Genomic DNA, 14,116 nt, shown 5'->3' with positions numbered 1-14,116 from the left:
CTAAGAGTAAAATGCAATGCAGACAGTCTGTTAAAGAGTCCCGAGTTCTTGTTAAATTTTGAATGACAAAAAGCTTCAGTGCGAACACCTTAAAGCGTTCTTGAACAGACACCTGCAGATTTGCTTATGAGCTACGCGTGTTATTATCGCCTACCCTGGAAGCTCTTGTTGATTCCAGAGGGGAAGGTGTTTCCCAGCATCACCACAGTGGGGTCAATGATGATTTCCCGGCTTCGTCCGTGCGATCCTGTGACCTCCCGCTGCCCTCCACCGCCATCCAGTTGAAGCATCATTTCGTTGTCGTGCCGATCTAGGAAAACCTCGTGCCATTCACCGTTGTCGAGGCGATAGGTGGGCAGGGTAAGGTTGTAGTCTCCGTCACCGAGGTTGTAGAAAACACAAAGGAGACCCTGGAAGATCTTCAAGGGGGAAAAACATGATGTTAAGGTTTGCAAATTCAGCTTTACTTCAACCCCAGATTATCTTTTCTTTTAGTCCAAAGTTTCAACTATTTTTCAAAATAAATCTCAACCCACACAAAACAAAAAAACATAATTGGCATAAGCTGAGTGTAATTGAAATGTAGCGAGTGCACACATAATGTAAGGGCTTGACATTAGCATGAACCACTAGTAAATCACTGCCAACAGGTGGCAGCCAGCATTTCATCAATTTATCATGATGTTTCCTTTGGATCTTTGCCAGCTGACTCATTAGTATTCAGTGTATTCTATCCTCAATGTTTGTTGTGGCAGCTATATTTGCAAGCTTTCCTTCTTGCTTCTCTCATATATTTCAGTATGTGCTACGCATGTTTTACTTAACAGAATATCATCGATCATAAAAGGAGTAAGCCATTTCTTCTTCTAACCATTCTTAACAGGTGCAGAAACAAAGCCTGTAAATAATTAGACTGAGCAAAACATCTCCTTTTTTCATATATAGCATGGGGACAGGTGCTCAGAAAGGGCAAAGCAAAAATAACCACAAAGGAAAAAGAAACATTCTACGATAAGTCATCTGATCCGCTGTTTGCTGTCTTTTCTCTTGTAGAGCATAATTCATAATACTTAACTGATAACACACATAACTGTACTGTAGCAAAATTTAAAAGTAAAACACATTGAATTTGACAATGGCAGTGGCCATTGGTGCCTGATTGTCCCGCCCATAATTTGTGCATATTAAATAATGTGTTTAAGAGATACAGTGCATCAGGCCACACATTTCAAACAAACAGAAAGTATTATCAAAAAACAAATGGAAAACCTGACTTAGTGAAAATCAGAGAAAATATGGGCCAAAAGAGGCAAAACAGTTTTTTTTCTAAAACACTGAAAATTGCTGAAAATGTTTGGTAGGATGTTTGGATTTGAGTTGCCTATATCAATCAGTTCAGTAGTAACCATTAATGACAGCAATGTATCATTTTCTTTGTACCGCTTATTTGGTATTAGCCAAAATGTGAAATGCTTCATACTGACTACCTGGTGGTGCTATTAAGTACATGCTTAAATACAACATGTTTAGATCAGGACACCTGTTTGCCAAGTATGATTATTGTTGCACTTATAGTCTAAGAAATCTTCATGAATGTATGTTACTCCCGTAGACATATTCATAAAATATCCCACAATCCTATAATGACAGTCAGCATCTTTGTTTTGGGGCAGATCTTCATCTTCAGAAGTTCATGCAAAGAGCCCTCTGACGGCACATGGGAAAATATGTTGAGCTGAGCCAAGTCCATGTCTCAGGTTTTAAAGCTAATGGGGATCAAGGGAAAGAAAAGAATTCACTTGCTTAGGAAGAGGCTGGATCAATAGGCCAATTTGGCCAGTTGGCCAATAAGCCAGACTAACTCCCTGTAGGTCAGCAAACACAGGGAAAAAAAAAAAGTCCCTTGTAGTAAACTGACATTTCTACCATTTGATGATCACACAATCTCACACCAATCATTGTTAAAATATATAGGAACCCACAAAATTCAACATTAAAAAAAAAAAGAAAAAAAAAAAATCTAACTGCCCCTGTCAACACCTCCTCAAGTTTCAGCCTGTTAAAGTGAAACTCTTGCCAAAAAGCAACCAAGGCTTTATTTGTGAATGTATATGAGTCAACCTTTTGTGTAAATGCATAATTACGACAAAAGAGGCACTTTTAAGATGCACCATAGTTTCGTTTTTGGGCAAGCTAATTTTCAATGGAGTGCAGGGGGCTACTCATACACTTTCTTTTTAGTAAACTCTGTGTACACAAACAGTGTTCTCAATGCTTGTGTTCATGTGTAGAGACCCTGGTGATACAACGAGCAAAGTTTCATGTTGTGCCGAGCCTTCTTAGTGTTTTAAAAATAGCGGATTTGATGCTAGCGTAAGAGTGCCCCATGCACTCCACTGTAAATTAGCTTGCCCGAAAACGAAACTACGGTAAATCTTAAAAGTGCCTCTTTCATCGTAATTATGCATTTACACGAAGGTTTAACTCATGTACATTCACAAAATAAAGCCTTGCTTTTTGGCGAGAGTTTCACTTTAAATGAGACATTGCTCTGACAAAGCTGACATTTAAACTTTCAGCTCAGGAGGGACAGCATATGAGGAGATTGTAGGTGACAGGAAGTGAGAATTTTTGGATGAGAAGAGAGAGTGAGAGAGTTTTTTTTTTTTTCACATTTGAACAACTCTACCATCAGATCTTGAGAGGTAAATGTTGACATTTCGGCCTTTGTAACGCTAACTGACATGTCTGTTACAGAGCAATATTAATTAGACGGAGAGAAAGAGAGAGAGATAGAGAGAGAGAGAGATAGAGAGAGAGAGAGAGAGACAGTAGTCCGAAGGCTGTTTTAACAGGGATAGAGTGCCGGGTGGGTCGTCCTCATTTCAATTTCAAACTGTTTCCTCCAAGTGTCCCACTGAGCATAATTTTCTCCCCTCCATCTTCCTCTGCCACTGCTGCCACATAAACAGAGGACTGAGATGAGAAGGGCAGAGAAAGAGAGGGAGATGTGAGGAGAAAGGAGAAGTGGGTGGCTACCATTAGGCTCCCACTCCTTCTCAAAAAAAGACACACCAAGTTTTGGGAGGAGAACGCTCTCTGCTCTCTCTTCTTTTTTTTTTCCCTTCCACTGCTCTCAACCACATTAAGCCCCTCTCTACCACCAATCTTTTCATTTTCTTTCCCTCACTCGCTCCTCCTCGCCTTATAGCAGCTGAGTAAAGTGCTGGACGGTTCCAAGGTTATTTAGTTGGGGAACCGTGGCTCATTTCAAGGCTCTGTGATGAAGTATTAATTATATTTAAGATCCGCTGGGGCAATGCTTTTTAACCAGGCGCACTCGGAGCCACCTGATTTTTACCCCCAATTAAAGCTGAACGGAGCAGAGCAATTTCGCTCCTGCCTTGCTCCCTGGGTGGTGTGTGAGTGAATGTTCCAGTGGCGTGTGTGTGTGTGTGTGTGTGTGTGTGTGTGTGTGTGTGTGTGTGTGTGTGTGTGTGTGTGTGTGTGTGTGTGTGTGTGTGTGTTCGTAGGCCCCCACACACTAGGTGTATATGAAGGTGTGTGACTCCGTTTCTGAGTAAACAGTCCCACTGCAGGGACAGTTTGCCTCTCCCAGATGCTTCCTGTGACAGACTTCTCTCTCATGTTGCAGCCTTTCGGAAGTGCAGACGTGCAGATGATGTGTTAATCTCTTCTCATGATTAAATAATGGCGTGCAAATGCGGGCTGTGTGCACACACGACTTGGCTTATGCATTTTTCCTTCAACTTAAATCATGCTGTGAAGCGAAACCAAACTCTGACACAGTACAGACATTCATACAAGTGTTTCCACATGCAACTTATATTTAATGCTGTTCTGTACGTGCGTAAATGCCAGAAGCTCAAGTTTGATGTTCAGTATGAAGCATAACCTGATAAGCATTCGCCTGATTATTGGCATCAGTCTCTGTTTCAACATCCATCCCACGTAGTGGGAGGTTCAAATGTACAAACTAACAGGTGGAAATGGGCACCATGGTCACAGAAAAGTTCAGTCCAGTGTTATTTTGTGAACTTAAACAACCGCGCAGGTAAGCTGGTGGAATCTAAGTTGCAGTATTTAAAACCACCGTCCCATCGACACCGCACTAGTGCAGTTAAAAATCGCATACACGGTCATATCAGATCTCACAACACACACTGAACAATTCTTGTATACAATAACTAAGGGGGCAATACATGGCACGGAGGCAAAGGAGTTCAGACGCGGTGCAGTGCCTCCCAGAGGGTTGAAATGTGGAACAGGAGGTGAGCCGGGTGAACTGGATTTGAAGTTCTCCTTCGTCAGTTTTTGATACAAGGATTTTATTGGTGGGAGCGTGATTTCAATGATTTTGGTTTACTTGTAAACCAACCTGACACCACCACAAATAGATAAAAGGCCAACTTCAACATAGTCACTGTTTGTTTTTTTTCTTCCTTTTCTTAGCAGTCGCACTACATTTTGTAGCTCTGAGATCTGTTCCCTTCGTTTCTGCAGTATGTTTAATGACAAATTAAAGGTAAAAAAAAAACAAAACAATATCTGTTTGCGTAAGGCAATGAGACACCTCTATGTCACACGTCTAATTCGATGTGTGTTCAGTTGTGTTGAGCCCTTGTGCCTGTGTGGAAGAACTGACATGGACTGACCCGATGTTTTGAGATTGATGAATAGGTAAAAAAAAACAAACAACATTCTGCTGTCGTCCACATAGAGAAGTACACCGCTGACCAATAACGTGGAACCACAAATGCAATATAGATAGACTAGACTGAATAACAGAATGATATCAAAGAGACTGTTACATGAGCAAAGCTCACCAGACTACCTGAGCCACCTCCATTCACGATTGTGCAATGTGACCGAAAGCCCTGAAAGCTGGTAAGTGGACTTATTTTTGGGACAAACACTGCTCCCAGAAGGTTACAATGGACTTCCATGCTTTAATCTTTAACACTGTTTTAATACTTTGTGTTTTGTTCGTTAGCCTCAAAGGACATGATGCAGCACTTGAGCTAATCCCAGCCTATTTACATTGAATTTAATTAAAATGCAATGTTGCCCATAAATTAACTATTAACTAACTACTTGTTGCATGAAAGAGTAGCAAAATGCCGTCTTTTAGGAGAATTTCACATGGATCCATTCATGTGAAAAAAAAAGGCATCTGCCTAAGGACTTTAACAGCAGGATGTACAAACTTCTACAAATTGTGCAATCAGTAATCCATTGGGGGAGGAAAGTAGCTTTGAACAAAGAAAATGTAATTTATTTCACTAACCATTTTGTTAGAATGCAAGTCACACACGAACAGCAGAAACTAAGACCTCCTCACATTGTAAGTTTGCAGGCAGCCAAGAATAACACATACTAATTCCTTCCCCTGGTTAAACGCAAACAGATCTATTACGGTGAAAAACATAATCTCTGAAAGCAACATGTTTATGTTTTCTATCAAAGACAATCAGTGAGGTTTCCAATGCATCACTGGGGGGTGGGGAGTAAGATTAAAAACATTTTTCACGCACCCAAGAATAAACGCAGTATTTATAGTGGTTAAATGATGTGAACTCACTCCCCATGTGACTGTGCTGAGGGAGTAGTATGACATTTAACAGGATATGTGAGAATGGGTGGAAAGGAAGAAGAGGCAGATGGGTGACGGGCGTGGATCAGAGGAGAGGTTGTTCTGTAACAGCAGCTGTGATATGGATAATCACCATCATTTTAGACAGTGATGTCTGAGCTATACCTGAAGTAGCAGCATGGGGAAAACAGCAAGAGGGAAGGACCGGGAGGCTATAGCATTATCCCTGGATGTAAGTCAGGGTGGTAAGGATAAAAAAAAATAAATAAATAAATAAAACCAAAAGAGAGTGAGGCTGGCAAATGAACGAAGGTGAGAAAACAATTCAAGTGTGAGCAGAGCACAGCCACAGGAAAAAGAAAAGTGGGACATATGAAGCCTTCATGACAAATAACCAAATAATGCATTTGTTTTCAATGTCACTTTTTTTTTTTTTTTTTTTTTTACTGCTAATATCCAATTGAAAAAAAAAACTGTTTTTCTTCAACTGTAGGTGCATTATAGGATATTACATGTCTGACATAACTTCAGACTGGGAGCACATTTGTTGTACATCATAGTAGATTACTGCGATGATAACATTAAAATTTAACATTTAAGATAACTAAAGAGGCATTTCAAAATATTGGAAAGCACACTCATTTATTTAGCTTTCAATAGTGACATTCCAACATCACGGTCATTTATGATCAATATCTCTGTATTTCCCCGCGGTAAGCATGACGCCTGCGTAATGGGTACGACGTTAGCCTGGATCTGTCTAGCCCCAAATGTCCAGAGGATCAAGCTGTGTTGCGTTCTGGTTGCACCCTTGCTCGATCACGGTCAATAGCCAATAAATATAGGCATTCATGTACATCTACATGTACTTTTCTTGCTTGAAAAAGTCAGCCTGCTCATGGAAGTTTAGATCTGATGTGTGAGGATAGCAGAGTGGAGAAAAAAAGACACATGTGAGGTTCTCAGTTTGTGATTCTGCCGACGCAGGATGATCAAAACACTAAGTGCGATGGAGCTGCCACTGAGAGGGGGTGAAATAGCATTAAAAAATGGCTGTAACTTCACAGGATGAAGGTAAGAGGAGACATCCACTATACTTAAGCTCTGCATAAGTGGTCAAGATTTGTTTTTGCACACAACCAAAAAAAAAAAAAAAAAAAAATAGTACCACGTTCTTCTTTGGGGAAATTCTACAATAAGGAAATTTCACATTTTCTTTGAACACAGTCTACCCCAACACTCTCACTCACACAGCTGTCTTACCTCTAGTCTTATGTATTCACTCTGCTCCTTCGAGGTCAGATTTAAGATGGTGCTGCTGTGTTTACGGGTTCGAACCAGGACTTGAACCCATGTCCTCCGGGCGGGCAGTGGGGACGCCAACTGGAAATGCACGTGACTGTGCCCATCAAAGGAATACTCCAGGGCCTCTGGTGATAATACACACACACACACACACGCACACACGAGTCAGATAGTGCTATGACTGAGAATAAACACAATTAAAGTTTAAATGTAACAAAGACATTTTATCCAATCTAGAGGGAAGTGACCTCAAGAAACTTTGACTAAACCAGTTTCACAAGTCCCTGAACTCCCCCCATATGCACAGAGCTGGTGGCAGGAGGGAATATGTAAAATACACATGATAGAATATGTATGTGTGATTTAGCTTTGGTTATGCTTGGTTCTTCTTTCTTACACCCATGTTCCCAGAAGTGGATTTTGTGCACGCCGGGCAGACTAAACCAAGCACACCTAAAATGCTTTCAGAGCCGTTCTTCCATCTCATTGCGTATGCCAGTTGCATCTTCTTTTCCATCCGATGTCTCAACACCTCTCCCTCTGTCTCTCTTCCATGTCATTTTAACAAAGTTGATATTCATGCATGCTTTTTTCTGGGATCTGAAATCATATGAACGCTTCACATTTTACAATAATAATCTCACTTTATACATAAATAGGTGGTTTAGTAAAGACATGGTGTAGTAAGTAAGTTTAGTCTGGTGGGCTAAATTTACAGAATTGTGAATATTGATCAGATCCCTGGTTGACTTTTCGAAGCAATATCAGTAAAAACATAATAATTTTGTCTTTTCTTGGTGCAACTTTGATCTGTTGTATTCGCTCTTTCTTCCTGACATTACCATGCATCTTGGGGAATGTAATGTATCTGGATACAGCACAATTAGATAAATGCGAGACAGAGAGAGATCCAGTGAGCATCACGTCCATTGAGCAGTGAGTTTAAGATGATGACATAATGTCCAAAATTGACTGTAATGGGTGAGTAATGGCTCATGTATGCTTCTTTGTGTATGAAAATAGATGTGTCAGTTATACATTATATGATGGCTCATGGATGTTGGTCATTCGCAGCAGAGCTTGAGTCATCTCATGAATATGGGCCGTGATTCATTCACATTTCATCATTCATGAATTAATTGGTTCAGTCGCCAACATTTTTTGAAAGATGCTGCTGCATGTCGCTGTTTTACAGGCAGGGTCACAAATGACACTAAATAGGAATTAATGTGGGGACAAATGGTCGCAACAGTTGAGGACCAACTGTTCACAGTGATGAAGTTGCTTTTCCTTGATACACTTAAGCTGTTTAAGAAAGGGATTTTTGATACATTTAATACACGGACATTACCGAGTCCTATCAGAAAGCATCACCATGTGGTACAAGATAAGAACCAAGACTGTAAAGCCTGGGAGAGAGTAGCAGAAAGCATCTCTGGAGGTGCTTTCCTCAAACTGCAGGACTGGTACAACAGGCGGTGAAGGACCAGGGCAATCAGGATCATCAAATACCCAATTTCAGGCCAACAACTGTCCTAACAAACGCCTCCACAACCACAAGACCAACACAGGGAACAGAGCTGATTTCTTCGGGCCAGATGTATCCTCGATATGGACGCTGCCCTGTGAGTCTATCTTCGAGGAGAAAGCAAATGCTTGGCCTATATATACATGAATTTACAAATCAAGTAAATCCCATCTGCATGCAGGACGCTACCATGCGGATGTACACCCTTGATGTTAGAGAGGAATGGAACAGCGGTGGGTGATAACATAAGTAAATGTGTGGTCTGTAAGCCTGTAGCTCACTCAAAGTTTGGTTGTCTTTTACAATAGAGGTTACATGTTTACCAGAAGACTGAAACTTGAAACTGCAAATAAATCTACTGGTTTACCTGATTCACATAGCTGAAGAGGAGAGAAAACAACATGTATCCTGTAAGCGCCACATTCAGCTCTTTCATCTACTTCATGTGATTTTAATTGTAACCAGCCAACACACATTTTTTTAACATGAAACTTTTAGACCGAAATCTAACTCAGTATTTTGCTGTCGTGCCATTGCAAATTCATTTTCTTAGCATTATGTAAATATGTGTGCTTGGTTACTACCAGCTGTGCTTTAGTTAAAGTATTTAGCCAAGGGGGTAAAATATCTTTCATGGACACATGGATTATTTTGTCATCATTTTGATGTTGTACAATCTAGCACACCTTTGATCCTTAAATACACAAGTACAAAAAATAAAAACAAAATGAATAAAATAAAATCGATAAAAATTAGCTCACCCTCTTCACACTGGTGTCCTGTGTATCCCGGCACACACTGGCAGCTGAAGGAGCCCCACTCGCCATGACAGCGACCCCGGTGGCCGCAGGATGGATAGCCCATGTTGACACAGCTGCTGTCGGTGGTCAGGCAGCCCGGAGAGCTGGACTGTGAGTCGGCCGGGGAGCCCAAATCATACAGCTGAGTGGAGGAGATAGAGAGCAGTAAATGAAGAGAGGATGAGGTCGAGGAAGCAGAGATGTTGACATCAAGGGGGACAAGTGAAGCAAAGAAGAGGGGAACAATGTGTGAACAGTATTTAAAAAGGAAAGTGTAATCAAGAAAAAAAGTGTGAAAGTAAAGTTGACAAAAGAGGAGACAAATAAGCAAAGCGACAGTAAAAAAAAAAAAAAGAAAAAGAAAGTTAGGGGTAAGAAACTGGGGGTGAGTCAAAGTTTGAAAAGAGAAAAATAAGTTAGAATGAGTGAGAAATAAAAAAAGAAAACAAATCAAGAGGGAATCTTTCAAACGTGTTGAAGGACATGAGCTCAGGGTACAATATGGCCTTCTCTTCATTTCCACCCTCATTTCTCTCACGACCCAGTGATGAAAAACAAACAGTGGACCAATCTCCTTACAGACAAACAGCATGGCCAACTGCACAGAAAGCTGATAAGACCAGGGAACCTTGGGAAGCTCAGTCTGTGTCCCTCACCAAAGCAAACCATAACAGACATTAATATGTTCAATCTCCTCGCAGCCTTACCCAAACTTTATGGCTTCTGTTGGTGCTGCGGCGATCATAAATACTGGAGCTGAGGCATGCCGCTCGGGAGCTGCTGATTGGCTCTGGCCTCCAGCAAAGAGGCTACGCATTGGTTGCTGACCTTTAAAAGCTACATATCCTCTGTTTTCTGGGTTTGGAGGGTTGATTGCTAAGAACTGCAACACAGACAGCAATCGATGACTCAAAGACACATTGAGGCGTCTGCAATTGATTTGAGTCTGCAACTGTTTGACTGTGGTGTGTGTGTGTGTTTGTGTGTGTGAACCTGAGCAAAACACTTGGACTGATATATGGGTTGAATGCAAAAATACACCTGCTTCTGCTTAAATCACAAGTTTTGGCTTCAGCAGATAAGACTGTCACACCCCCACATAGACACACTGCAGGCTGCAGTGTTTGCCAAGATTAATTTCAGGTGTTTGGTATAAAAATATCTCAGCCCAGGAGAAGTGAAAAACAAATTCTAGACCAAAATATACAGCGGTGAGTGTGCAGTGCAGTGAGTGAAGTCTCCCCAAAACTGTGGCTCCACACCAGTCCAGCACCTACAGCCTCCCCCCTACCCACCGTTTGCATGGACGAACTGCCCCATCAGCTCGCATTTCAAACCAGTTCGCCTTCAATTATTAAGAATACAACAGAATAGAATTAAATGATAATGCTTTATAACATCTAACTATTAAAAAAAAACATATGTACAAAAATATATAGAAAATATATGCATCAAACATGGATGTTCATAATTCCGCCATCTGCCGTATGACTCAACACGGAGTTACAATTCATGTGAAATGGGGGGTGTAGGGATAAGAATGGAAACTAGGCTTGTATGAGACTCATAGCATCTCTGTCTCAATAAGAGGTGAAATGATGGTGAGTGACACACAGACATCAAGTCTGACAACACAACGAAAAAGCACAGAATTTGAGTGTAACAGTGACAAATGACAAAAGAACCCAACGTACAGTAAGGTGCCTTTGTGAGATGCCGGGCCAAACAAACAAAAAAAATTACAGCACATCTATTTCATCAGCCAGGTGCACAGGAGAAAGACAAGTAGACCTAAAGTCATTTTGGCAGATCTTTATCGGGCAAACAAAAAAAAAAAAAAAAAGATCTAAAAAATAAATGTGTTTTGTTGTAAGCCAAGGTGAAAAAGTTTGCTGCCATCCAAACTTTACACCCATGTGTGTAAAGTTCAGAATGGCCGAACTTCTCATTCCAAAACAGTGCAGCCCATCTTTTGGGATTTTCTTCCAGAAGATAAGGTCAGCTCAGCTCTGTGCAGGACAGTCCAGTTCTGCTGCACCTAACCTGATATTTTCAATGGATCTGGCTTTGTGCACAAGGGATATTGTCAAGTTAAGAAGAAGAAGAAGAGGGCCTTTCTTCAACTTTTTTTGTTTTATTTTCTGGCACCAGGCCACCCTGGAAATGATCAAACTGTTGATACAAAGTTTGAAGCACACTAAACTCAAAACTATTGTTCTATATTGTGGCAATACTTGTCCTGTATTAAAAACGATGAATGAAAAAAATGAATGTTTTTCAACTCATCTGTTCAGGTTTTTCATTTGAAGTTCAGGAGATGCATCAGAGCGTGTTTTTTTTTCTTTCTGAAATATCTCCAGTGTGTGCCAAATTAATGTCACACAAAACAAAATCTAGATCGAGAGTTTTCTTAAACCCACTGTGCAGGCAGCAGATTCTGTCTCAAAACCTATTCTGTAGCTCTGCATGTTTTCAGTAATGGGCCAGAATTTTTAAAAGCCGAACTTTTTGACAAGAAACACTGCAAAAGCGATGTCAACTCAAAGACACAAGCATTCATAAAGCCATTATCCCAATTCCTGTTACTGCAAACCTCTATATTTCTAAAAAGCGTGACAGTTGTGTCATAACCACAGGAAAAAAAAAAACTTAAAGCAGTAATGTTAGACTGAGAACTGAATGGAGCGAGATGAGCAGAATGATGACAGGATGGGGATGCAGAGTTAAAAACAGATGGTGGTGAGTGACAGCCAGAGGGGAAGAGACTCAACTCCAGAATAGAAATACAATTATAAAACGAAAAAATGTCTCCTTGTGTCCCTTTCCCTGGACCCATCCTCACGTTCGCCTCTATACTGCTTCCATACAGCCATGCTTCATACTTCAATGGGTTAAGGTGAGGTGACATGATCTTCACATCTTGTACCCGTCTGGCTCTAAAACAGAACCATGCTTGCGTATAATGTGCAGACAAACAGGCCTACTAAAAAGGCAGACACACTCGAAGCAGACACAGCCAGATATCAAAACAAAGGATCAAAATGATACAATATGAACAGAGACACTGAAGTAGAATCACAGACAAAAACTGAGACATGTGCAAAGAAAGAGGAAACAGATGCATACAGCAGTTAAAGCAAGCGTGTCTATCACAATAACAGATAATGTTGCTATAGTAACACATGTGATATATTAGCAGGCTCTGAGATAATAATACCACCAAATGAGGGAAAAAAAAAAAATAAATAACACAAGAGAAAGAAATCACACAATGCTGGAACATGTCCATCAACATTATCAGTCATCACGCCTACTGTTGCGCGCTCTATGGAGATTTATTGTCTTCATGTCCACCCACATGCATCATGCAGATTTCTCCCATTAGGACATAACGTTTGTGCAGCCTCCTGCTCCGTCTTCAGCTGAGGTGCACCGCATCAACTACAAGCCTCGACTCAACATCTTAACAGAGCTTTAAACTACTGCTGGCTGAATACAGATACATTGCGCTTAATGCTTATGCAGTAATAAGACTACTATCCTAACATCAACACTTGCTGGCCCAAGGGGCCGTGTGGCTCCGTAACATCTGACCAGACTACGGAAAAGTGGTCACATTATAATGTTAAAAGCAGACCAATGTGTTTGCACAGCCGCTAATTACAGCCTATCCTGCTGAGCCCATGAACTGAATAGGTATTGCCCAGTAGTGACCTAGGTTAAGTAGCAGTCTGATTTTATTTGGCTTACTTAATTGATTTCCTTCCATCTTTGGTTAGGTGGCAGGGCTTGTCAGTTATCTCAGAGGAGCAGGTGTACAGTTTTAAATGTATTGAACTGCCACTGATGGACGGACAAAGGTTTCACCTGTTGCCTACTTGTTGTTTGCTGACAAATGTTAAGTCGACTGTTTACAGATTGTTTTGCTTTTGGCCACCTGGAAAATGACAAAAACCTGAGCAAGAATTTTCTTTAACGAAAGTTGTTTGTGCCAGCCACTGGAGGCTGCTGCTTGAGTCAGATTTAAACTGAAGGTGAGTCCTGAATAACCTGCTGCCAGCATGCCTTCCTGCAAGCACACATGTACACACTTAGTGTTAGAAAGTCCTGAAACATTTATTCGCATTGCTTGATGTTTCTTAGTCAAACCGTATCATTTCAAATTGCACAGGCCAATATAATGTATGGATGTTCCCATTTTGTAGTTACAGCAGCATAATACATTACATTACACATACACTACTGATCCCCAATTCCTTCTACACTGTCAGGTTAATACGTTTTCATTTTCACAAAGAATATCAGAGCGATATCAGAGTACCTGTAAATAACCTGAGTTAAAGTGGTAGCCTTCGCTGTCTGTATTTCCGATGACCCTCTCATTTGATTTTATACAAGGCTTTGCTGTTTTATTTTTTTTTGTGTCAACAACTGTTTAAGATAAAAACTGCAGTAAAAACCACACCTGCACTCTGTGGATAACAAGACAGTGCCTTTATCCAAGGTCCTCTGCTTAAAGAATGAGGAGTAAAAGTCCAGAAACATCAGTCTCTAAAGAGACTCATTTATCTCGTCTACTCTGGAGTAGTCACTGTGGCTGTTCAATTAGGCTGCAAGCACTACTATAGCGAAATCACGTCAACGCTTTCCTCCTACAGAAGTGTCACAAAAGACTAGGATTCTAGCTCCCTGCCCACATGTCTGCTTTGCATAGAGAACACAAAATGTGCCATGATTAGATTGTAAGTATCTAAATGCAGAGCATGTTTTGATCAAGGTGTAAATTGAGTGTATATACCAATGTAATTGCCACTTTTGAACAAATGCAAGCGATATGAGAGTGAGACATTATCACTATCAGTTATTTTC

The 14,116-nt window shown here is 40.7% G+C and overlaps 1 protein-coding gene across 2 annotated transcripts in view; it reads right to left on the bottom strand.

Annotated features, from left to right (window-relative positions):
* Positions 1-14,116, bottom strand: part of si:ch211-186j3.6 (neural-cadherin) — a 268,142-nt gene that overhangs the window by 33,222 nt on the left and 220,804 nt on the right. For both annotated transcript variants that reach the window (XM_037096548.1, XM_037096549.1), the window contains 3 exons: positions 9,209-9,389; positions 6,878-7,044; positions 155-419 (listed from right to left, as the gene is read on the bottom strand). In XM_037096548.1, the coding sequence (XP_036952443.1) occupies positions 155-419; positions 6,878-7,044; positions 9,209-9,389 (613 nt within the window). The remainder of the gene's footprint in view (positions 1-154; positions 420-6,877; positions 7,045-9,208; positions 9,390-14,116) is intronic.

Source organism: Acanthopagrus latus, chromosome 4 (assembly GCF_904848185.1).
Source record: "Acanthopagrus latus isolate v.2019 chromosome 4, fAcaLat1.1, whole genome shotgun sequence".
In the NCBI taxonomy this organism is placed as follows: Eukaryota; Metazoa; Chordata; class Actinopteri; order Spariformes; family Sparidae; genus Acanthopagrus; species Acanthopagrus latus.
Note: the sequence above shows the minus strand (reverse complement) of the source record. Positions and strands in the feature narration are given on the sequence as shown.